This window comes from Loxodonta africana, chromosome 3 (genome assembly GCF_030014295.1).
Source record: "Loxodonta africana isolate mLoxAfr1 chromosome 3, mLoxAfr1.hap2, whole genome shotgun sequence".
NCBI lineage: Eukaryota > Metazoa > Chordata > Mammalia > Proboscidea > Elephantidae > Loxodonta > Loxodonta africana.
This window is the reverse complement of record NC_087344.1, coordinates 68028121-68053122: the sequence shown is the minus strand read 5'-3', so window position 1 is coordinate 68053122 and position 25002 is coordinate 68028121. Positions and strand designations below refer to the sequence as shown.

The window sequence follows — 25002 nt, the reverse complement described above, 5'->3', positions numbered from 1 at the left end:
TCTCTCCTCCAGGCGGTTCCCGGATTTCCCTTGACCGCTCAGCTCGCGTAGTTCTAAGCTGGGTCGCCGACAGTAGGAGTAACTGAATCTCTGTCTCCCCAATATCCTGGGAGCTTCCCAAGAGGCTGCATCGAAGTCACCCCAGAATTTTTCACCACACACCTCCAAACCCGCGTCCGAAGCCCCGCAATCTGCGCACGGTGAATTAGCCCGGAGAAACCACCAACGCCTGCTACGCGGCAGGTTTCACAAAGGGGGGTGGTGCTAGCCCTGCGCTTTGGGATCCCAACGTTCGAGCTCCAGTCGCGCTCCCTCCCTTCTTCCCCTCTGCTGCCAATTCTCCGCCGTCCAGACAGCTGGCTGATCCTGTCCCACAGCGGCCACCGTACCGGACGTCAGCGTTAAGGATTTCAGGTTGGTGGGGGTGAGGCTAACGCTCGAGGTGGGGCCTAAGGCTGGGGCTGAATTAGGATTAGACAGAGCGTTCGGGAAGCAGTTTGAGGGCGAACTCCGGACGGAGATAGGACCGAACCCCGGACGGAGATAGGACCGAACCCCCGGGGGGCGGGGCCTAATGGAGTGGGGCGGAGACTGGGCCGAGGGCGGTGCCCGTGCGGGGATTGGGCCGAGCGTTCCAGGGCGGTACTGGGGGGCGGGGCCGTGTCGGAAGTCAAAGGTCAGTAAATAGTGGTGATGTCAGGCGGGCAAGATGGCGGAAGGGTGAGCCAGTCGTCCCGCTCCCGGGCGTTGGGGCCTGAGCTCTCCCAGGGTTGGGGTGCTGGGCCAGGGTCCTCATGGGGAACAGGAAATCAGCCCGGCTTGGACAGAGGTGAAAGGGTGGGGTGGAGTCTCAGTGTGAGGGGGCGGGGAAGCGGCCGGCGGAGCCTCGGCCCGCGGTCCACGTCTCGGGGAAACTGAGGCCGGATCGTGGGGCGAGCAGGGTTCGCACCGCAGGGCCGCCAGATGTGTCTGTCTTCCACAGGGAGGACGTGGGCTGGTGGCGGAGCTGGCTGCAGCAGAGCTACCAAGCAGTTAAAGAGAAGGTAAGCCGGGCCGGCGCCCTTTCTCCGGCAGGGCCCCGCGCTGCCTCTGCAGCCTGGTCACCGGCCCTGGCTCGACCAGTGTGAGCGCCGGGCCTTAGGGATGAGACAACCGGAGCACTGCTTTCAGCCCCTGCCGGTGTATGGCAGGACAGACCCTGAAGCAGATCGGTGTGATACTAGCCGGTGTGAAGTAAGGATTATTTTAAAGGCAAGAACGACCCTTTCGTAGGAATCCACAGCAGGGAGCAATTTATTGCAAGTCGAGAAAGTGAGAACTTCGTCTTAGAAGACACGGAATTTGATCTAGGTTTTAAAGAAAAAAAGAATTAATGGTAAAACTTATTACTTTAGTTGTTCAAATATAGAATATACGCCACAGACAGCACACTGACAGGTCCTAAGGGTACAGATGTTAAGAAAACAAATGTAGTTCTGAGTCTTACAAAGCTCACAGTTTAGTGGGGAGACAGCCATTAACCGAATAGTGAAACAAATAGCTGTTTAATTACAATTATGGTAAGTGCTGTGAAAGAAGAGTACAGGAACATGACATCTAGTCTAGATAGTCAGGAACACACCAGGGAAGACCTCCAGGAGGAAGGAACCTGATTGAGTCCAACCCTGCCTAGACAGGACAAGTAGCAAGAACCCAGGCTGAAAGTGAGCATGAGCCACAGACACTAGTACCTGATGGGTTCTGTCATACTGAGCTGTTGGCAGAGGAGGTTAGGGAGGGAGAAGGTTGATGGCCAGAAAAAGGTCCTTGAATTGCTAACTCAGCAATCCCTGTGGGATGAGTGATGCTTGGCTCTGCCAGTGGAGAGTGCCAGTATGTTCCTGTTTCATTCCATGTTGGTTTGTCAAAAACAGCCCCACTGAATTGTGGGAAGAGTTAGTTACTATACTGGGGCAATTCCTGCCTCAGGGTGGACTCCAGGAGGCTTATGGCCTCAGATAAATTAGTTCTCTACTCTGGGAGTATTTTTATTCCTCCCCACCCTGGGTACTCCTGGACCAGCCTCTCACCTACAGCCTAGCAAGTCAGAGACCCTGGGCGGCTTTATGTTGTTGATGAGGACTGAGAGAGGTTTAGTAGAAGAGGTTTAAGCCCCATACGAGTTTGGTTCCTGCTGAGCCATCGCCTGGAAGGAGAGTAACGTTAAGCAAATGTTGAGCCAGTGCCTCTATGTGGTGTCCTCAAAGTTGGTCCTGCCATAACTCATTAAGAATAAAAAGATGGTCAGCTTTTCATTCTTGTCCTTGTGGGACCTCCCAGTTTGAATCGGGGTGGAGGGCGGGGGGTACGTGTTTTTTCTGCCTTTGGCGATTCTTTAGTTGAAAAGAAAAAACTTAATTTGCATCTTTTAGGTACTTTTAGATGAACTTGGGCAAGTTATTTAACGTCTTTAGGCCTCAATTCCTCATTAGTAAAATGGGAATAATACTAATATACCTACCTGGTAGAATCGTTGTGAGGATTAAATGATAATATCTGTAAAGCACTTAGAACAATTTTAAGTACTATTTAAGCATTAGCTGCATTTATAAGTGCTAAGAGTGATGGGGGAACTTCATGGACACTAGCAGTCCATTGTTGCTTCCAGTTTTTCTTGGTCTTTCAGTGCTTTCCTGCCCTTGCTTCCTTCCCTTCCATCCTGGATCCATCGGGATCACTTAACTTCTTAACACACTCAATTCCTTTGTACCCTTTATTTAGGGTACATTGCCCCAAAGACTACAACTCAGAGATAGTGCTATAATCTGCCTTCCTCTATGCCTTACTTTCTCCCATTGGAAGTTGTGTGTGTGTGTGTGTGTGTGTGTGTGTGTGTACCACATACTGGTGGAAAAAGTCACATTGCTCATTGACCCTACCACAGATTCCCCAGCCTCAGTACTAACCCCCCAACAAGCCTGTTCAGTCTCTAATTTGCTTCTCCTCCCCTTACCTGCAGAAACTTTCCCAAAACCTAACTCTCCTGTTAAGCCCCCCATTTTTAGCTGCTTGCCTTTTCACCTCACCTTCTACTTTTTAAAATTTGAAGTCAACAAGCATGATCTCTCTTAACACCCTCTCCCCCTGAAGCCACCACTTACAAACTTATCTGTATTCACACTCAGCTTCATATACTACTTGCTAAATCCAATGGGTAGTTTTCAGCCCTTATCTTCCTGGACTTTTCTGCTGCATTTGGCATTGGTGATCACACCCTCTTTCTTGAAACTTTACTCTTGGCTTTCATGACATGATTCTCTTTAAGTTCTCCAGATACTTCTCTCATCTTTCCTGACTCCTTGGTTCATGAGTTTCTCTACCTCTGCCTGCCCCTTAAAGCCAGTGTTCTGCAGAGCCTTGACCTCAGCCCACTGCTCTGCTCACTCTACACACACTTCCTAGGTGACCTCTGCTTTCCTGTTTCCACCAGTCTTTTCCCCTCAGCTTCAAGTTTGAGAACCGCTTCTCCGGGACAACTGTCCCAGATGTCCCTACATTCTGCTCTGGCATCTACAAAGCTCCCTGTGGCAGTCATGAGCAGAAGGAAGGAGAAGTGTCAGCAGTGCAACCTGAGAGGAGTCCAGGTGAAAGAGCAGGGTGACCTGGAGTAAGGTGGTGGCAGTGTGGATGGAGAGTGTCAAGTAATAAATGATCCCCCCCAACTCCAACTAAGGAGCCCAGAATCTGATAGAGAGGAGCCCTGGTGGCACAATGGTTAAGTGCTTGGCTGCTAACCAGGAGGTTGGCAGTTTGAATCCACCAGCTGCTCCACAGAAGAAAGATGTGACAATCTACTTCCATAAAGACTTACAGCCTTGGAAACCCTATGGGGCAGTTCTCCTCTGCCCTGTAGGGTCGCTATGAGTCAGAATCGACTCAACGGCAACAGATTTGTATTTTTTGGTTTTTTAGTCTGATATGGAGGCATGATTCCCACCCCCAGAGAAGCCCCTGGCTGATAGGTGAGACTGTCCCACTCAGAGACTTCCCCAGCTGATGAGAAGTAGGCAGGCCTTTCCCAGAAGGAGAAACCACCAGAACACTTACTCAGAAACATGCTAATTTAAAAAATGCACGTAAATATCCCCAGTTATGTCCCCAGAAGTGAGAGGACTTGAAGGGGTGAGCCCAGAGATAACCCAGGAAGGCATCCTAGAGTTTCTGAGTATGAAAGAAGACAGGGTGAGACTTAGAAGAGAGCCAAGGGGCTGTGGGCCCAGGCCAAGTGGAGTGCAGGGCAAGAAGCAGGTTGGTTTGACAGGAGCAGATATGAGTTCTGTCCAAAGGAGCTTTCTGGATAAGTAGAACCATGGAGTGGCGGAAAAAGAAGGCCTCAAAGAGAACCTGATCCAGTGTTTCTCATAACTGCTTTCCCCCGCTTTCTTGAATGTAAAAGTCGCACACCTTTTCATGTTATTTGAAATTTGAAACAAATATTATGACTTAAGTGCCTGGGCTGAGACTCAGTTCCTGTTCTCAGAGCAGCAGGAAGCTCTCTTGCATGCTCTGCTATCAGGTAATCCCAGGTCACAGAATTGGGACAAGTGAGCATTGTTTCTGAGCCCAGGCTCCTCCTGTCACTTGCGTTTTCTGTGTGTCAGTCTGCTACTGAAAAAGCACGGGGAACAGGAACAAGGCACGGTGGAGCCAGCTGGCTCTGACGTCCCTCTCTGTCTTCCCATAGTCCTCTGAAGCCTTGGAGTTTATGAAGCGGGACCTGACAGAGTTCTCCCAGGTGGTGCAGCATGACACGGCCTGCACCATCGCAGCCACAGCCAGTGTGGTCAAGGAGAAGCTGGCTGTGAGTACCTCCCACACCCTCCAAGGGACTGCCCCCCCCAGCTTCACCCACCTGGGATCCCGATGTGGGCTCCCAACCTTTCTACAGCTAGGTGATTATATTTCGCCATGTTGTTGTTAGGTGCTATGGAGTTGGTGCCAACTCATAGAGACCCTATGTACAACAGAATGAAACACTGCCCGGTCCTGTGCCATCCTCACAATCGGTGTCATGCTTGAACCCACTGTTGTAGCCACTGTGTCAATATTTCTCCCCATAGGCTCTTATTTTGAAAGATTTGTGTTAAACAAGCTAGGTAATTAAGTATTAACTATCTTTCCCGCTTGTGTATTGTGTTAGCACGTGTTTTCTTTTTAGCAAAGTCATTCATTGTAGACAATTCAGGAAATACAGATTAAAAAAAAAACAAAACTTAGAGACATCCATAATTCAGTCTCCCAGATAACCACTGTTAATTTTTCGGAGTATATGCCTTATGCACACTTTGTTTTTGAAAATGGGACCAACTGAATACAATGTTTCGTAACCTTCTCTTTCACTTAATAATCGTTGTAACTTCATCTACAGTGTCATAAATGGGATGGTAGTCCATTAAGTGGATTTACCCAGTTCCGAGTTTCCTATTTCAGTTTTTTCCATTATTGACTACAGAGCTACAGTGAGCATCCTGATCGCTAACCCTTTGCCCGTTGTTGTAATACTTTCTTTATGTTAAAATATTAGAAGGGCTCATAAGGTGAATACAGTTTTAGGCCTTTTAAAATCTATTATAAAACTGCCCTCAAGAAAAGTTGTGCCAAGTTATATTCTTACTGACCCTTTTTTCAATTAATCAGTCCTCTCATGAGGTGGGAGTTAGGTTCCAAAGTCAGTGTAAAAAGTAAAAATTGTGTATGAGCAAAGATAGCCCTGTAAATGTTAAGGTTCCAGTGAAGCACTGTGTACTGGTTTGGGATCCAGTTTTTCCTTTGGCACTGGAACAGGTTTTAGATTTCTTCATTTAAGCACCAGCTGAATCAGTTACATCGTAATAAGAGGCCATGTTGGAATACGCATTTTGGAGGTTTTGATTTTTTTTTTAAGCCAAGCTTATTTTGGTGAATTCTCTTGTAAAATACTGTCTGCCTGCTAACCAGCTACTGATGAGCGCGAATGATGAATGGTTTCCCCACTGATTGCTCTAAGTCCACCCAGTAGTAGACACACCACTTGTTTCTTTCATTCAGTCATTCCTTTTTTTTTGTTTGTTCAGCAAATCTGATTGTATTTGTACCAGCATGTGCCAGGCACTGTGGTGAGTTCTAGGTTTAAAATGCCTGGGCAACCTAATCAGGAATAAATATTACAGTTTTCTGTGACAGCCTGAGCCTCTCAGTACCCCATCCCTACCGGCTTGAGGGCATCCTGACCAGTGTGGCACAAGCTTTGTCTCCTACTTGCCACTTCCAGGAGGTCCATATGTTGACCCCAGACTGGTCCCAGGTTGACCTCAGGCAAGGCTACTTGTGCTTATCCTGCCCATATTTCCTCAACCTTTTCCACAAAGTATTCTACTTCTGAACAACGATAATGATGAATTATTACAATACTGCAGTTTATTACGTGCTTGTTGTATGCCAGGCACTTTACAGGCTTTATCTCCTTTGTTCTTCACAGTAACCCTCTAAGAGATGTATATTTATGCAAATTATATCAATAAGGAAACAGGGTAGAAAGGTCTCACAACCAACAAGTGATAGAGTTGGGATTCTAGGCCTGACTCCAAAGCTAGTACCTTTTCCACCATTCTATCCATAAGCCCTTCTCCCCACTGAAGTGTCTGTGGCATGGATCCTCTCCTGTTTTTTTTGATTAGCCCGACTAGCCTTGAAATTTTGATGGAACAGCCAATCAAGGATCTCTGCCCTGCCGTACACAGGCCTGCTCCCAGCCCCAGAGATGGGGTGAAAGGTTGTCAGCACTGCCCTGGTCCACACACACACAGTATACCTTCACCCCTGATGCTTCCGCCCTCATACGCCATACCCCAGATCCGATCCTGCCTCTGGGGCACTCGTTTCCTCTGCTGGCTTCTCTCTGCAGACTGAAGGATCCTCGGGGGCAACGGAGAAAATGAAGAGGGGGCTGTCTGACTTCCTGGGGGTGATCTCAGACACCTTTGCCCCCTCACCGGACAAAACCATCGAATGCGATGTCATCACCCTGATGGGCACGCCCTCTGGCACAGCCGAGCCATACGACGGCACCAAGGTATTCACTGAGGGCTTCGCCTGCAGATGCCCACCAGCTCGCGGTTTTAACGTCCAACCTGTACTCACAAAAGCAATACGTGTTCAGCCTGGGGAGTAAATATATGTACATAACTCAATTAGAGAATATGAAAAGCAAGGAGAAGGTAATTATTTCTAAACCCATACTTCGATCACCCGAAGAGAACCACTGATTTCTCCTTGGCGTATAACCTTTCCATTTCTTTTTGTTTGCAAGAGTAAGGTAACGACAAAAGCTTGAGTTTTATTTATTTTTAAAAGGGCACTTTATACATACAGTTTTGTAACTTGCTTTTAAAAAAAGCTTCACAACAGACTGAACGTCTTTCCTAATCACCATCATCTTTAATGACTTTAAAGGTTGCAGTGAGTACAGCATAATTTATCCCACCATTTCCCTAGTGTCACACATTTCACATTTGATTCCTTTCTGCCTTCAGCCCTGATAGGGAAGCTGTGGGAAGGAGCATTTTTGGAGGATACTCTATACATTGGGGTTAAGACTGATTTCCAGTAGAAATAAATGTGAAGTGGGGAGAGTATCCTCAAGAGCACTTAAATCAACAGCCAGGGTAGTGTATTTCTATCTCATTGTATTTTCTCCTCATTCTCCTGTTTGATGTTTTCCCCTAAATTAACAGATTGGCCTTCTTTGTAGCATTTTATCACATTGAATTTCCATTCCAAATGTGCTGATTTTTCAAGCATATTTTTCAGCGCTAGCATTAGCACCACCACTTAGTGGACATTTGAATGGAATTGTGAAATCTTTAAATTATTAGGTTGCAAATGATATCTGTGAACATCACCCAAACCAGTTGGAGAATCTCTAGTGCAGACAGACAGCCGCATTCTTGAGGTGATGCTGAGGAAGGAAGGTGGAGCTTTCTGTTTTCCAGCTAAAGTCTGCCATCCCTGTGGCACCAGTGGGAACACAGCTTACAGTTCACTTGGCAGACTGGCTGTGAAATTAAGAAATTACTAATGGTTTTAATTTGGGGGGGAGCTGTATTATTTCAAAATTTGCCCATGAATTTGGGCTTTATTAGTATGTTTTTTATTTTGTTATGGAGACCATACACCCCAAAACATGCACTAATTCACCAGTTTCTACATGTACCATTTAGTGACGTTGATTACATTCTTCGAGTTGTGCATCCATTCTCACCCACCTTTTCTGAGTTGTTCCTCTCATTAACATAAATTCGCTGTCCCCTAAGGCTCTTATGTAATCTTTCAAGTTGCTATTGTGAATTGGATCCCATATAATCAGAAACCAAACCCTTTTGCTGTCGAGTCAATTCCAATTCATAGTGACCCTATAGGACAGAGTAGAACTGCCCCATAGGGTTTCCAAGGCAGTAAACCTTTATGGAAGCAAACTATTACATTCTTCTCCTGTGGAGTGGCTGCTGGGTTTGAACCTCGGGCCTATCAGCAGCCAAACACTTACCACTTTGCCACAAGGGCTCCTTTGATCCCATATAGATAGCTCTTAAAAGAGCGTAATGGCGTAAGACAGATACTTTTTACTAGTTAAGCTCGACTATTGTTTGGTTTTAAAGAAGACTTCAGGGGATATTTTTGGTTTAAGATTTAAAAATCATCTCAGGGCAATAGCTTTCAGTGGGTCATCCAACCTTTACAGCTCCAGAAAGTCTGGAGTCCATAAGAATTTGAAATTCTGTTCTGCATTTTCCCTTTTTTTGGTCAGGATTCTTCTGTGGAATCTTTGATCATAAAAATTTCAGTAATGGTAGCGAGGCTCCATCCAGTTCTTCTGGTCTCATGGCAAAGGAGGCAGTTGAACTGTTCCTGACTCTCCTTCCTCTGTTGTCCCAGGCAAATAGAGACCAATTGTTGGCCCTTGGATGGCTGCTTGCAAGCATTTAGAACTCCAGGCTCTACACATCGAACTAGGAGGTAGAACAGAGGTACTAAACTTGTTATTAGGCTGGTTACCTGGATGTCCCATGAAACCATGACCCTAAAACTTCAAACCAAGAAACCAGATCCCATGAGGTTTTTGGTTATACATAAGCAGCCTCAGCAGCTCCTCTTTTTTTTTTTTTTTTTGCCACTGTTGTAAATATAGCTATCACACAGCTTTTACCAATTCAGTTTTTGACAGGTGTACAACTTAGTGACACCAATTACAATAATGGGATGTACAGCCCTACCCTTAATCATGCAGTATTTCCATCACCTTTAATCCCCCATTTTCCCCCTCCTTCCCACCCCTAGTAACCCCTAGGAAACTTTGTCTTTTCTTGTCCTTTTATATAAGTGAGGTCATACTGGACTTTGTTAATATATTTTCACTAACACTTCAAATTTCACAGTTCACAAGCATTTCATACCTACAGTTCTGTAGCCTACATACACTGTATTTTCCTAGTTCTCAGAGATAGAACACAGGGTGAAGACTCTTAACCTGGTTCTCCACTCCTTATGCTGCAGTGTTAATTGACAAATGCCCTGTGGGTGTGGCAGCCAAATGGCTACCTGGTTATTGGAGAAGCTGGGTTGTGGTTGACTGGGTACCCTGGCAAAGAGGGAGTGCTATCTATGCCCTGCACCCCAGAATTTACATTCTCTATTTTCTGTTTCTTCTAGGCTCGCCTCTATAGCCTGCAGTCAGACCCAGCAACCTACTGCAATGAACCAGATGGTGAGGGGGCAGGGGTTAGGCGGTGGGCTTATAAGACAGGGAGACCAAAAGGGTCTGGCCTGTGGGCCCTGTTTGCCTCAGGCAGCAGAGGCCAGGTACCACCTACATAGAGGGGCCAAGGTGGGGCTAGGTGCTTTATGCCTGGTGGGATGGATTGATGCTCCCTTTTCCCCCCGAACCCAGGTATCTTCCTTCACCTCTGCAGAGGCTTTGCACCTCTCTTCCTTTATCCCATCAGTTTAGCCTCCTTCCCAGTCCTGCTGCCTCCCTACCATCCTTTCAGCACCTGTTTGCTAAGCCCCATGCTGGGAGCTAGAGATGAGACAGGAGTCAAACCTTCAGACCCTGTCTAGCCCTTGAGGAACTTGCTGCTGAGAGAAATGCTGAATAAAGCAGAGATAGTAGAGTGAGGACCTGACAGAAGGATGGGGATCCCAGAGGAATATCCTTCTGACAGCCAACCAGCCTGAGTCATCTAGGAAGTGATACTTCAATTGGGGCTTTAAGGATAAATTAGAAATAAACTAGACAGAGAAGTGGGGGAGGGGTGGTCAAGCAAAGGAACAGTATATCTGAAGGCCCAGAAAGAACAGGGAGCACTGGCCATTTGGTAAGGCTGGGCTAAGGAGTGTGTGTGAGTGAGTGAAGGACATAAGAGATGCCCAAGGGATAGACTGTGAAAGGCTTTGTGTGCCAGATTAAGCAGTTTGAATTTCATCCTAATAGGCACCAGTTAGAGCTTCTTAACCTTTTTTAGGCAAAGGTTGTTGAAAATGACAAACACTCCAGAATAATGCCCATGAAATTTCGTATGCAGTATGGGGATTCTTTGACCCTTTGAAATCTATAGAATCTAGCTTTAAAAAGCTCTCCCACAGAGAAGTGTTGGATTTTGAAACCTGAGGTGATCAGATTTGCATTTTATGAAGAGCTTTTGAGCAGTATTTGTGTAGCATAAAATAGAGAAGGGAGAGACAGAGAGAGAAGGTAAGGCCAGAACCTAGGAAGTGGCAGGTAGAATGAAGAGGAAGGTGTGCATATGAGACACTGAGGACATAGAATTCACAGTGATTGGGGAAGAGAGGAGGCTAGGATGGCCCCCAGGTTTCCAGGTGGATAATCTGGAAAGGAGGGGAAAAAAAGGAGTTCACATTGGGTTTGTAGCACCTACCTATGTGGGGGTGTCCAGGGGACACCTGGTCCTGTGGATCTGGAGCCCAAAAGAGTGACCTGGGCTACAGACAGAGACTGAGGAGTTGTCAGTGGGAGAAGGGGTTGAAACTCATGGTTTGATGGAGGTTATCTTGGGAGAAAATAGAGAATGCAAAGAAATAAGGGCCGAAAGGAAAAAGAGGAGCCCGTGAAGACTTAGAAGGAGTACCCAGAGAAATGGGAAGAAAATCATAAGAGGGAGAAGCCAGGGGAGGCAAGGGCTTCAAGAGGAAGGCAATGGCTCCCAGGGTCAGAATCTACAGAACAGACACATGAGGAGAGGCAAAATAGAGGGGCCGTGGTGGGGCTAGTGTGTGCCTTATGCCTGGTGGGATGGGTTAATGCTCCCTTTTCCCACCTGAACCTAGGTATCTTCCCCCCCCTCTGTGGAGGCTTTGCTCCTCTCTTTCCTCATCCCATTGGTTCAACCTCCCTCCCAGCCCAGCTGTCTGCATGCCTTCCTTTCAGCACCTGTTTGCTTATGCCCCATGCTGGTGGCTGAGAACAGCAGTTTCAAAGAGGAGGGGATTCAGTAGCCAAGTGCCCAGGGCAAAAAACTGAGCAGGGATGTGAGAAAGTAGAGGCTGCAGCCCCTTCTGAACATCACTTAGGTACCCTGCCCCAATCTCAGTGAGCCCCACCTGTCCCCTTCACCTTTCCTGACCCCCACCCTAAGCCGAATGGCTCTGGAAAAACCCTTAAGCTTTCCTCATTGTCCATGTCCAGGCTTAGGTTTGTTCTGTAGGCCCAGTGTTCTTTCCCCAGGCCCAGGGCACTGACCATCAGCGTCTGTCCCTCTGCAGGGCCCCCGGAATTGTTTGACGCCTGGCTTTCCCAGTTCTGCTTGGAGGAGAAGAAGGGGGAGATCTCAGAGCTCCTTGTAGCCAGCCCCTCGATCCGGGCCCTCTACACCAAGATGGTGAGGGCCCAGCCAGCAGAACCTCAGCCAGCTCCAGGCTTGAGGTGTCGGGAGGTGGGAGGGACATGTCCAGAGTCAGTGTGGGGTCATCTGGCCCAGAGAGCGATGGGAGACCCTGCAGAGCCAGACCAGCTCCATCCCGAGCCAAGAATCTGCCTGGGAGAAGCTGATTGGCCAGGCTGCTGGCAGTCAGAGAATGGTGAGAAATGGAAGGGTCCGCAAGCCTGATGGGAGTTCTTTTCTTCCTCCTTGGCCAAGCTGGGCCAGGAGGGTGGGTCTGGCTAAAACGTTGGGGGGTGGAAGCACTCTGAGAATTACTGCTAAGGCACTTACTGTGCCTGCGATTCAGAGCAGCTGAGAGCAGACCCCACGCCGCCACTCCCAAACTCTCATTCCTGCTCTCCCCTCCCTTCAGGTCCCAGCAGCTGTATCCCATTCAGAATTTTGGCATCGGTATTTCTATAAAGTCCATCAACTAGAACAGGTATGCTGGCCTGGCCTGGGGAGGCACTGCACTCAGCCCTGGGGGAAGCAGGCTGGATTTTGTTGAGGGAAGAAGGGAGTACAGGGTGCTAAGAGTTCTGGTGTCAGGACCAGGGTCTGAGAAGAGGGCACCCTGACTCTCCTGGCTGTCTGCTCCCCCACACTCAGGAGCAGGCCCGGAGGGATGCCCTGAAGCAGCGGGCAGAGCAGAGCGTCTCTGAAGAGCCTGGCTGGGAGGAGGAAGAAGGTAAGCAGTGTTGAGAGGTGATGGGCAAGGAACAGGACCTGCTCTCTGAAGCCTGGACAGACTTGGTGTCCAGGGAAGAGTAGGAAACGAGGACAGTTTTTGTCTGTGAAGAGGATAGGCTGAGCTAACAAGGGAGATGTTCAACAAGACTGGTGGAGTCCAAGGCTTAGGTACAGAAATCACATGTCATTGGACAGAGTCCCCTGCCAGCCCGTGGTCCAGCTACTTCATGGTCACTTGGGAAGCTTTTTGAAAATCCAGACTGCCTTCCTCACCTTCTAAATAAGACTCTGTAGGGAAACTTGTGTTTTCTTTCTTTTTTATTGTACGAATACATATAACCAAACATTTGCCATTTTAACATTTTTTACATGTACAATTCAGTGATATTAATTACGTTTATCACGCACAGCCATCACTACTGTTCATTTCCAGGTGTTTCTGTCACTGTTAAGATTGCAGTGCCCTCTAGGTAGTGCCATCCCTACCCCTCCCACTTGCCCTTGGTAACCACTAATAAGCTTTGGTCTCTAAACATTGGCCAAGTCTAGATATTTCACATAAGTAGGATCTTAAACTATTTCTCCTTTTGTGTCTGACTTACTTCACTTAGCGTGTTTTTAAGGTTCACCCATGTGGTAGCATGTGTCAGGACTTGGTTTCTCTTTATGGCTGAGTAGTACTCCATTTTGTTTATTTATTTACTTGCTTGCTTTCTTTGTTACTGACTTACTTTCTTATTTTCTTACTTGCTCACTTACATATTTACTTTTTTATGTTCTTATTTTCTTGCTTTACTTACATATATACATACGTATTAAAATCACATTTTTCTTTATTAATTTTTATTGTGCTTTAAGTGAAAGTTTACAAATCAAGTCAGTCTCTCATACAAAAATTTACATACACCTTGCTATACACTCCTAATTGCTCTCCCTCTGATGAGATAGCACAGTACTTCCTCCACTCTCTCTCCTCGTGTACATTCGGGTAGCTTCTGGCCACCTCTGCCCTCTCATCTCCCCTCCAGACAGTAGATGCCAACATAGTCTCATGTGTTGACTTGATCCAAGAAGTTTGTTCTTCACCAGTCTCATTTTCCAACCCCTATTCCAGTCCAATCCCTGTCTGAAGAGTTGGCTTTGGGAATGGTTCTTGCCCTTGGGGTAACAGAAGGTCGGGGTCCATGGCCTCCGGGGTCCGTCCAGTCCCAGTCTGACCATTAAGTCTGGTCTTTTTACAAGAATAAAATCACATTTTGTTCATCCATTCATCTGTTGATGGACACTAGAGCTGTTTCCACCTTTTGACTATTGCGATTAGTGTTGTAATGAACAGTGGTGTACAAAATATCTGTGTTCTTGCTTTCAGTTCTTTGGAGTATATACCTAGAAATCGAATTGCTGAGTCATATGGTAATTTATGTTTAACTTCTTGAGAAACCACCAAAATGTTTTCTACAGCGGCACCATTTTACGATTCCACAAGCGCTGGATGAGGGTTCAAGTTTCTCCACGAGCTCGCCAACACTTGTTTTCTGTTTTTCTGATCATAGCCATCCTTTGAAATGGATGGAGTGAAATGGTAAATCCTTGTGGTTTTGATTTGCATTTCCCTAATGACTAATGATGTTGAGCATCTTTTCTTGAGCTTGTTGGCCATTCCATCTTCTTTGGTGAAGTGTCTATTCTAGTCCTTTTCCCATTTTTTGACTGGGTTGTTTGTCTTTTTGTTGCTAAATTGTAGGAGTCAAACTTGTGTTTTTAACAAGCTCTCCTGGTAATATTAATGCCCGGCCAGATTTGCGAGCCACCAGCTGTGGCGGTTTGTTGAGCATTCTCTACCTGGTAGCTCAGCTTCGAACAGTGTGTTGGAGCCACCTGCATGATACAGCAGCATTAACACATTTATTAAGTGCTTAGATTATGTGCCCAGCCTGGACCTATAGCTTACATGCATAGCTCTCACAACTCCATTATCCCTATTTCAAGAATGAGGTAGGTAAGTTGAAGTGACGTGCCTAAGATCATGAACCTAGGATATAACAGACCCAACCTGAAACCAAAACAAACTCACCTTCAGGTCTTAGCTTTCTGATCTATAACACCATCTTGGGTTGTGTTGATGGAAGCTGAGTGCCAACCAAATATGTGCTGGGCCTCATGGGTAGGAGGGACTTTGACAATCGGAGAGTGTCTGGAAGAAGAACAGTGACGGGAAGGGTGTGAGGGAGGGTAAGAAAGCGTGCTATTTAATCTTGAGCAGGGTAAACTTTGGCAGGAATCTGAGGTCTGTCTTCAGAGAGCTCCAACGATGTTCAAGGTTCTTCAAAGTACACTGCGTTTTTTCTCCTACCTTTTTCTCCACAGAGGAGCCTGTGGGCATTTCACCCACATCTCCAAAGGAGGCAAAGGTCCCCGTGACTAAAACTTCCACATCGCCTGAAGGAAGAGCTGAATCCCAGAGCCCCTGTGGAGAAAATCTGGTGATTCCAGTTGAGACTCCAGCAGAGGTGACTCCATCAGAGAGCAGTGAAAGCATCTCCCTCGTGACACAGATTGCCAACCCTGCTGCCTCACCTGAGGCACCTGTGCTGCCCAAGGACCTGTCCCAAAAGCTGCTAGAGGCATCTTTGGAGGAACAGGGCCTGCCTGTGGATGTGGGCGAGACTGGACCTCCACCCCCAGCTCCCCCCAAACCCCTGACCCCTGATGGCCACCCCAGTAGCCCTGAGCCCAGGCCTCCAGCCAGAGTAGAGACTCTGAGGGAGGAGGCACCCACAGACTTACGGGTGTTTGAGCTGAACTCGGACAGTGGGAAATCCACACCCTCCAACAATGGAAAGAAAGGTACGTTTAGAGGCCTGAGCCCAGGGAGTTGTGAGGGAGCAGGGCAGGGAAGAGTTTGCCTCACAAGGTAAACTCGTCTCCTTGTCTGTTGTTAGGATCCTAGGAACCGAATTCCTTCATCTGTGATACAAATGATGGTAGCTGCTATATGTTACTGTATTTCATCAGTTTTAAGATGCACTTAAATTCTTTGAAATCAGGGTACATCTTACACTAGTTGGGGTCTTAAATTCAACAAAAAATGGTTTATTACCAGCCCTGTGCCAAGGATGTTATATTGCATTTAATTTCTCATTTACACCTCACAGCCAGTGAGATCAGTATTATTATCTTCATTTTACGGATGAAGAAAGTGGGACCCGAAAATGTTAAGTAGCTTGCTCAAATTCTTGCAGCCACAAAGTGGCAAGCCCAGGTTCAGGCCCAGGCCTGTCTGACTTCAAGCCCGTACCCATAATTACCACACTATGCCAGTTTCTGTCCTTTTGGACAATTCACCCTTACCCTGTGTCATTAGTGTCAAGGGCCTTTTTCCCAGGGTAACCTTAGGAAAATCATTTAGCTTCCCTGAACCTTCATTAATTATTATTAAATATATAAACGAGACTTATATGTACAGTTCGAAGAATCAAATGAACATCCATGAATATGCTGTGACTCAGCTTAAGTAACAGAGCTTTAGTTTCTTTTCTTGTGTAATAGAATTTTAGACTGGGGACTCTGGCTTTATGTCAAAGGAGAACCTCTCTCACCCCTGTAATTAAAGGACAAGGTGTCCTTCAATAGCTTTGGTGTCAGTTTTTCACCATATCCAAAATACCTCACCAGGGACAGGATTGTCAGCAAGACGTCCCTTCAGCCCCTCACATTCATCCTCTCTTTGCTAACACTCAGTGCCAGTCAAAAGCCCAGAGCTTGCCTAGCAGGTAAGGCCTGGCCTGCAGGTGCAGTGCGGGACTGGTTTGCTGCAGTATATGGGAAATAGGCCCTACCCATCCCTCCCCTGCCCCCCAGTGGAAACAGCAGGGTTTCCAGTTTCCACCACGGTGCTTTCCTTCTGACTCTGATTCAGTGAGGTCATCTATGGGGCTCCTACCTTCTCTTTATGAGACACTGAGTGGGGAGGGGCAAAGGCTGCAGTCTTTATGATGAAGCATGAAGTATATGGGGCAGGCTTGGTGCTAGAGGAGCTCAGAGAAAGAAGGAATCTCTGGGCACCAGTGGTGTTTCCCTGAGAAGACGTCGTATGATAGTTGGATAGTTTGGAGCAGGTGCGAGGGTGTGGTAGTCCAGGCTGAGGGAGCTACAAAGTCCAAATAGTAGAAGGCACAGGGCACACTTACGGGCTGGTGACCAAAGACCACTTTTGTGTACTGTCTCTAGGAAGGGTGGGTGGGTTAGCTCAGAAATAGGATTTACATTAAGAATTTATAATCTTAATCTGTGTTCAGGAGGTTGGACTTGGCGCTATAAAGCAGCAGTGCGTGGAGGCTAAGGGCTCAGGCTCTGGAGTTCAGACAGGACTAGGTTCAAATCCCAGGTTGTTCAGAAGCTGTGTGACTTAAGTTATTGGTCTTTTCTAAGCCTGTGTGATCCTCTATAATTTGGAGGTAGTTGTTTCACAATAGGTTCTCAAGCAGGGAAGAAACTTGGTTAGAGCCCTGCTTTGGGAAAACGATGACGATAGAAAGAGACAATGTTCCCTGAGCACTTTTTATATGTCTAGCTCTCTCCTAAGGACTTTATATGCTCATTACTCAATCCTTATAAAAACTCTATGACATATGTTATTTCCCGCATTCTTTACTGGTAGGAAATTGGAATTGATCACCCATTCAGCAAATACTGAGAAAAGTGTAAAGTGGTCCTTTAGGAGAGTGGGGGAGTAGATGGACCCGACAAGGGTAGCGGGCTTGCAGGTGGTTGGTACTAAGGGCTCACTGAAGTAGTGGTCATGGATTTTAAGGGATACCAGTCAACACCATTGTACTTTTGTCCGGCTACATTCAGTTGCTCAGGTGCAGGCCCAGAGCAGATGGGGAGTTGATTTTGACCAGGGTTCAAGATTAGCCAGGTGAAATCAGTGGAAGAAAAGAAGGAGAGAGAGAGAGAGCCCAAGTGTATGCAAGAAGGGATTGATCAAAATGATGGCTCGTGGAATCTGAGCTGGGTAAGGAAGGGAATGAGGGATAGTGAAACAGTTGGAGGGTTGAAGAATTATGTTCCGTTTGGAATTGGGCTACCGGAGAGGGTGACTCAGATAGCAGTGGTTGGAGCCTCGGTGCTTGAAGTGAGGTTATGGAGGTGGTGCAGTGTATCTTAATCATCCACTCTGCTCCTCTGATGTACTCAGGGTATGTGAAAGGAGGGGCTGGGGATTCAATGCAGGCACCCACAGAAGCAGCTGTAGCCAAGTGGAGGGTAGCCAGGGTCTTGCTAGGACTAGGGTGGGGGCAATGGGACCAGAGTAAAGGGGGTAAACCTTAAAAGGAAGAATGGAGCTTGGAGGCAGTTTGATTCCTTTTCCCTCTTGTGCTCACATCCCAGGAAGACATGAGGCTTGCTCTCCAGGTACAGCAGAGTCTCTTGGGGTGGCCAAGGCAGAAGGTCCCAGGGCAGTCCCTGGCATTGCAGAGCTGCTTCCTACCTGCACTTTGCCTGAAGGTCCATCTGACCTAGGAGACGACCCTGCCCAGCTTCTCTCAGTGAAGACAAGGGGCTGGAGATGGGGTGCCTGATGGGGTAGGCCTGTAGACTGGAAGGCACAGTCCTGGGTGTAAGCCCCCACGTCACTACCTACAATCTGTGTGACCCAGAAGCGGTTTTTGCCTCCACTTCTTTATTGGGGAAGCAGAGATCTAACTAAACAGTAAAGTGAGCTGTGAGTGACAGCACTGCAAGGTTAGTAATCACCTGGGAACTCCCTTTCTGTAAGTTAGCCTCCATCCTGAAGCCTTCATTTGGTGCAGGTCAGCTTTCTGCCCCCTGTACAGTGGAATGGAGATCTCGGTACCTACCTCGCCCGACAGGCAGGATGGTGGGAGGAGGCAGGTGGCAGAAAGAGCCAGGATTCACCTCTCACTCTGCAACTTGAAGCCATCATTTCCTTATTTGAAAAACTGGGACTGTCACTACCCACCCGGGGGGGATGTGAAGTGCTCCAGAGACGCTGACTGATACTCTGCGTTCTCCCCCTGGAAGGGTTTGCCCTGGCATTTAAGGCTGAAGAGAGCACTTCATGTCCAGAGAGGGCAACCTGAGGAAGGAACACGGCCCTAGCCACAGCCAGCTTCTCACCCACAGGAAGCCTGTGCTGGCAGGGGTACCGCCCAAGTGTCCTGGGGTACAGACAGACTTAGGTGAGGAGTCAGAGGAAAGGGTCTTGGTTGCAGCTCTGCTTCTGACTGGCTGTGGGACCATGGGCAAAATAACCCTTAGACAAAACAAGGCCTTTAGAAGAAATCTGGCTCCACTGGTTAAATAGCCACTATGTATATATGTAACAGAGTCCCTGGATGGTACAGACACTTAACACGCTTGGCTGTTAACCAAAAGGTTGGAGGTTTGAATCCACCCAGAGATGCCTCTTAAGAGAAGCCTGGCTATCTCCTTCTGAAAAATCTGCCACTAAAAACTCTGGAGAGCACAGTTCTACTCTGACACACCTGGGGTCTCCATCAGTCAGAATGTACTCAGTTGCTGCTGGTTGGGTTTTTTTTTTTAATACATGTAACAGGTACTTTACATTCCTATCTCTAATCCTAAATATTGTTTCTCACACTGGGCCAAGGTCTATATAGAATCACCCAGGTACTTGTTTATAATGCAGAATTCTAGGCTACCACCTAGACCTGTGCAATCTGAATGGTGGGAGTGGGGAAGAAATCTGCACTCCAGTAAGCTTCTTGGTGATTCTTTGCAGACAGAATGGTTTTAGTCTTATTTTATGAACAGACTGAAGCCCAGAATATTTCCCAAGACCATACAATAGATAAAGCAGTAGGGATTCAGCCCCAGTCAGTTGGCTCATAAGACCGCGCCTGCTCTTACCGCACTGGGGCTAGCTAGGCTGAGAGGGGGTAGTGTGAGAACACACAAGGCACGTGGGAGCGGGGCTTAGAGGGACGATTCAGAGGCGGAGTGCCTGGTGAGGAGCAGGTGGGACAAGAACAGAGATGTTCACAGGCCATCCCCCTGGGGGAGCCAGAGATTCAGTCTTTAAAGATGCCTTTTTTTTTTTTTAAACTATTTTGTTGTTAGTTGCCATCGGGTCAGCTCCAACTCATGGCAACTCCACCTACAACTGAACGAAATGTTGCCCGGTCCTGTACCATCCCCATGATCACTGTCCGTTGTTGTGGACACTGTGTATTTTGAGTGTATTCGCACCTAGGGGGGTTGTTTTCCAGAACTGTATCAGACAATATTCTGTTATGATCCATAGGATTTTCATTGATTATTTTTTGGAAGTAGATTAGCAGGCCTTTCTTCCTAGTCTGTTTTAGTCTAGACTGCTCTGCTAAAACCTATTCACCATGGGTGACCCTACTGGTATTTGAGATACCAGAATCATAGCTTCCAGCATCCTAGCAACATACAAGCCACCACAGTACAACAAACTGACAGAAAGGTAGTGGCTTTGACTATTACAAAATAATATGTGCTCATTTTAGGAAAAAACCACCAAGAAAACTCACCCATGACCCCATCTCCTAGAAATAACTTTTGCTAGTATTTTTGTGGGCATCTTGGTCATGTTTTCTGTATATGTGCATACATCTTTGAGTGTATTTTTACAATGGAATCATTTGTAGATACTGGGAGTTTTTTTTTAAGTAATTATGAAGTTTGCTTCTTAGTTATAATTTTCAGTTATACTTAATATTGCCTGTTAAGAAGTCATACTTAAATATGAATATTTAAAGCAGCGGTTGTCAAACTTGAGTGGTCATCAGAATCACTTAGAGTAAGGATTGGAAACTTCTTCTGTAAAGGGCCAGATAGGAAATATTTTAGGCTTTGCAGGCCATACAGTCTCTGTCACAGTTGCTCAGCTCTGCTGTCGTAGCACAAAAGCAGCCAGAGGTGGTATGTCAACAAATGGGCATGGCTGTATTCCAGAAAGTTTTATTTATAAAAACAGATACCATATAAGATATACCGTGAGGAGTGTGCTCCTTAGCTCAAGTAGACACATGAGACTTTGCGGGCAGCTCCTGTCTGGAGGCGAGATGAGAAGGCAGAGGGGGACAGGAGCTGGTTGAATGGACACGGGAAATACAGGGTGGAGAGGGGTATGCTATCTCATTGTAGGGAGAGCAACTAGGGTAACATAACAATGGGTGTCTAAGTTTTTGTATGGGAAACTGACTTGAATTGTAAACTTTCACTTAAAGCACAATTTAAAAAAAAAAAATTGAACTTAAAAAAAAAAAAAACATGCCAGGCTGGGTTTGCCCCACAGGTTATTGTTTGCCAACCCTTGGTTTAGAGAAGAGGTCCACAGATAATTATTGCATGCCAACTGTGTATTCTAGGTACTTGGAATACATCAGAAAATCAAAGTTTTCTGCCCTTGTAGAGCTTACATTCTAGCTCTTCTGTTATTAAATAATAAACATAATAAGCCTGATTATATGTGTTTTTAGAATGTGATAAATATGGAAATTGAGAGTAGGGGGAATGGTTTGCAATTTAAAATAGGGTGGTCAGGGTAGGGAACATTTAGACGGTGAGATGTAAGCACAAGTGGGAAGGAAGTGAGGTAGTTAGCCGTGTAGATAGCTGAGGAAGTGAGTTCCAGGTACTGGGAACAGCCCATGCTAAGGCCCTAAGGTGGGATTGTACCACCTGGTGTGTTTGAGGATAGCAAACTCAGTGTAGGTAGAATGGAGTGAGTGGGGAGGGAGGAGGTTCACTGTTTATTTCTCCTGGGAGATTTCTGTGGCTCTCAGGGAGTCTCTAGGCAAAGTGCTTCTCTGCTATTTAGTAACCTGCTTGTTCTCACTGAATAGTTTAAGATCATTTACTATGTATGTAAATGTTCTACAGCCTAACTTTTAAAAACTACATAATGTTCTATCATGTGACTATACCATTTATGTATATTAGTAATTCCCTGTCACTAGACTTTCAGGTTGTTTCTAAGTTTTCATCACTATTATGGCACTAGAGTGAGCGTCCTATTGGCTAAATCTTTGACTAAATCTAGGATTTTTCCTTAGATTTCTAAAAATGGGGTCACTGAGCCACTTATTTGAAAGCATAGAATATAAAGACTTTTGATATGTATCTGTCAGGCTCTCTTTAAGAGTGCCTTCACCCCTAGCCCAGCCTCTTCAGATACCTTTCCTCGCCCCTTCCTTCCTTTCATATCGTGGATTGTGGTTCCAGGCTCAAGCACGGACATCAGTGAAGACTGGGAGAAGGACTTTGACTTGGACATGACCGAAGAAGAAGTGCAGATGGCACTTTCCAAAGTGGATGCCTCTGGTGAGGTGAGTAGGCCTAGCTAGCTACAGGGAAGCAAGCCCAGTGATCCCAGGGTCTGAGAACTCTCCCCATCAAGCTTAACTGTGCCCTCAGGGTGGATCCCTTCTGTCTGAGGTTCCAGGCTTCAGGAAGGAAGCAGAAGTCTCTCACTGTGGCCCAGAACAGTTGTTGTCAGCAGGCTCTACTTCCTCCCATCTCCAGGGTAGATGGATGGGAGAGTTCTTGACCTTAGCTATGCGTCAAGATCACTTGAGGAACTACTTAAATATACAGATGCTAAAACCTTGCTGCAGACCTTCTGACTCATGGTCCTGAGGCGTGGGGCCTAAGTAGATTCCTGGCCTTGGAGACAAAAGACCAATGTGATCTAGGGCAAGTCAACCTGAGCATCTGTTTCCCCACCTAAATTATGAGATCGATAATTATAAGACCTGACTTAGAAGCTACAGTGGAGTAATGCATATAGACATGGTAGGCCTTATGCTGGGGACGTGGTAAGCATCAGTGGATGTTAGCAGAAAACACCACAAAACCTATTCCACTTACTAAGTTCAAAGAGGCCTTACTACTCTCGTTCTTCATTACCTCCCAGAATCAAGACTGGGTCATTTCGAATGAAAGCCTGGGCAGTCCAAAGCTCACACAGCTAGTAAGTGACAGGACTGAGGCTCCAGCCCAGACATCTGATTCAAGACAGCATTACTTCCACTGTCACACAAGAACCACATGGTTCCTGCCATCAAGTAATTCTGAAGAGGTGGACAGATTAGAGAGACTTGAAGGGCCTTAGTTTTCATATTAGGAAATTGAAGCCTGAGGTGAGGTAGTGACCTACCCAAGAGTGTATTGCACCTGTGACCTCATGATGCCCGGGCAGGGAAGGCCCATTGCTCCCTATCATGTCGTGGGATCTTGCTGGCGTTTTGTGTCTTTGCAGTCCTTGATAGATCCTGACATATGTTACACCTGAGCAGAATCATTCTATGACCTGTCACCCTAGGGATCACCTAACAGCAGGGCAAGAGAAAATTTCCTGGGGGAGGCTCCAGCTTGGGGATAACGGTGCTGGGCCTAGAGGATTGTGAAGGCCCTGTGAGCTCAGTGCCCCCTTGCTTCTGTCTCTCAGAGCCATGGACTTAACTATCCAGCAGGAGACATTTCTCCTGAATAGATGGACTGACTTGCTTCCTTTAGGCAGGGCATCCCTTTGCAGTGTCCAATGTTGGTGGAAGCATTCCTTTTGGGTCTGAAATGATGAGAACAGCAGACCTACCCTTCAGGCAGAGGACAGCTCTGTGCCCCAGACACAGCCCTTAAGGCTGGTAGTTCAGTCTCCTAGAAGGGCCAGGCATCAGGGCTATCGGAAATGGAGGTAGCCCTGCTCTCAGCAAGGGGGGGTGGGCTTGGGTTTGACTCAAAAGACTAAATATATGTCTGTGCTCCCCATTGTCCCCTCCCATTTGCAGCTGGAAGATGTGGAGTGGGAGGACTGGGAATGAGGGAAGTCAGAGCCAGCACTCTCTTACCCACAGCACCTCTCACCTCTCTCGTCCGCCTCAGCCTGGCCCTGGAAGACACTGACTGAGAATGTCCCCAAACGGCCTCTGTCAACCAGAGCTCTGGGCACAGATTCTGGGTTGCTCCCTGCTGGCTTTTTGGCACCTAGAGGGGACTTCTGCTCACACCTGGGAAGGGGCTCTCTACACGCAAGCCAGGAACTCTTGATTTGTGCCAATCACAGGGTGGCCTAAGTGGGAGGAGACCTAGCCCTCTTACGGAAGAGCCTAGATTTCTCTGCTGAGCACCCACGGTTCCCAGGCACTCCTTCTGGGAAGTCCCAAGGGATGGCTCTAGCTCTTCTGCCTGTGTAGACAGAAGCTAACCCACCAGTCTCTTGGAGTAAGCCAAGACAACACACACTGTCCATCCAGGAGCAGGCAAGGAAGGCTATGCCACCTGCCTTTGGCTAGAAAGGGACAGAGAGCACATTTTGGTTCCCATCCCAGTGCGTGAGAGGCATTCATCTCTGGGAGGTTCTCCTGTCGGGAATCTCTTCCCTAACCCAGGCCTTTTCCATTCCTGGAAAGGTTCCTTGTGGTTCAGAATCTGAAGACCAAACCTGAATTCCCACCTCCTTCCTTTCATCCAGCCCAACCTGGTATGTCCCCAGGCCCTTCCCAGGGCTTCTTCATGTCAGATGCACCCAAGTCCTTAGCCCAGCTGTGCTACCTGCAAGAGTCTGTTCTTGCATTTCTTCTCCTCCCCAAGAAGGGAGGAGGCCACTTCAGGCCCTTTTGTGCATTGCCTGGTGGGATACATTGACCAACCAGCTACCCACCTCGATTCCCCTGTAGCTTAGGACGTAAGCCAGCTACCAGCGGTACAAAGCAGTGATCAAAGCTGAGTACTTACAGATCTGGTAAGTCCAACCCTTCCACCTGAGCCCTCTGCTGCTTGAAGGGATGTGCTGAGGGTGAACTTCTTGAGACATTGATCAGGCTTCTGCAAAAGCTCTTCCTCCTGAAGACAGAGCCAGCCTCTGTGGCTCTCACCCTCCACTCTGGTAAAGCCGCCCCTCTCTCGGGGGAACGAGGGGCCGCAGGAGTCCCTGGAGACCCTGGTGCTTCACGATGCTGCTCTGGTGATTCTTGTACATAACCTGGTGTGTTCATCAATGATTTAAAGGGATCATGGTCAGGATGCCAAGGAGTGGTGGTCGCTTCCACTTCTAACCTTCAATGAGGGGGTGGGATGGAGAGAATGCAGAATCTTTTCTTGACGGGATGGGGCTTTTCTCTTTGTAATTATTTCTTTAGTTTAATTAACCTTTTGGTTGTTTGTGCAATATTATATATTTTAAATTATAATGCATCTCCCCAGAGTATTTTGTAGCCAGGAAAAAAAAAAAAAGATTCTAACAGCTGTTAGTTTTGTAATTATAAAATATGAAAGAAAAAAACTTTGTCCTGAACCTTTTACAGACTTGCCCTTAACAGCATTAAAGAGATTAAACAGAAGC

General features: G+C 47.0%; 1 protein-coding gene across 3 annotated transcripts; it reads left to right on the top strand.

The window, feature by feature from the left end:
* Nucleotides 1-671: 671 nt before the first annotated feature.
* BSDC1 (BSD domain containing 1) lies at nt 672-25000 on the top strand. Of its 3 annotated transcripts, none has more exons than XM_010595169.3 (11): nt 672-720; nt 983-1043; nt 4724-4840; nt 6923-7090; nt 9727-9781; nt 11797-11912; nt 12328-12396; nt 12564-12642; nt 15012-15491; nt 21885-21988; nt 23450-25000. In XM_010595169.3, exons 1-11 carry the CDS (start codon nt 710-712, stop codon nt 23480-23482), a joined length of 1293 nt encoding a protein of 430 aa, XP_010593471.1. In that variant the 5' UTR covers nt 672-709; the 3' UTR covers nt 23483-25000. The 3 variants fall into 3 exon arrangements, with proteins under 3 accessions (XP_010593471.1, XP_064137714.1, XP_010593469.1); XM_010595167.3 differs by lacking the exon at nt 672-720 and adding an exon at nt 733-829; XM_064281644.1 differs by lacking the exons at nt 672-720; nt 12328-12396 and adding an exon at nt 732-829.
* Nucleotides 25001-25002: the final 2 nt, after the last annotated feature.

Coding starts and splice junctions, on each gene's coding strand:
- BSDC1 (XM_010595167.3), top strand. CDS start 795: ATGGGGAACAGGAAATCAGCCCGGCTTGGACAGAG. Junction 7,091..9,726: donor AGCCATACGACGGCACCAAG/GTATTCACTGAG, acceptor TGTTTCTTCTAG/GCTCGCCTCTATAGCCTGCA. Junction 11,913..12,327: donor GGGCCCTCTACACCAAGATG/GTGAGGGCCCAG, acceptor CCCTCCCTTCAG/GTCCCAGCAGCTGTATCCCA.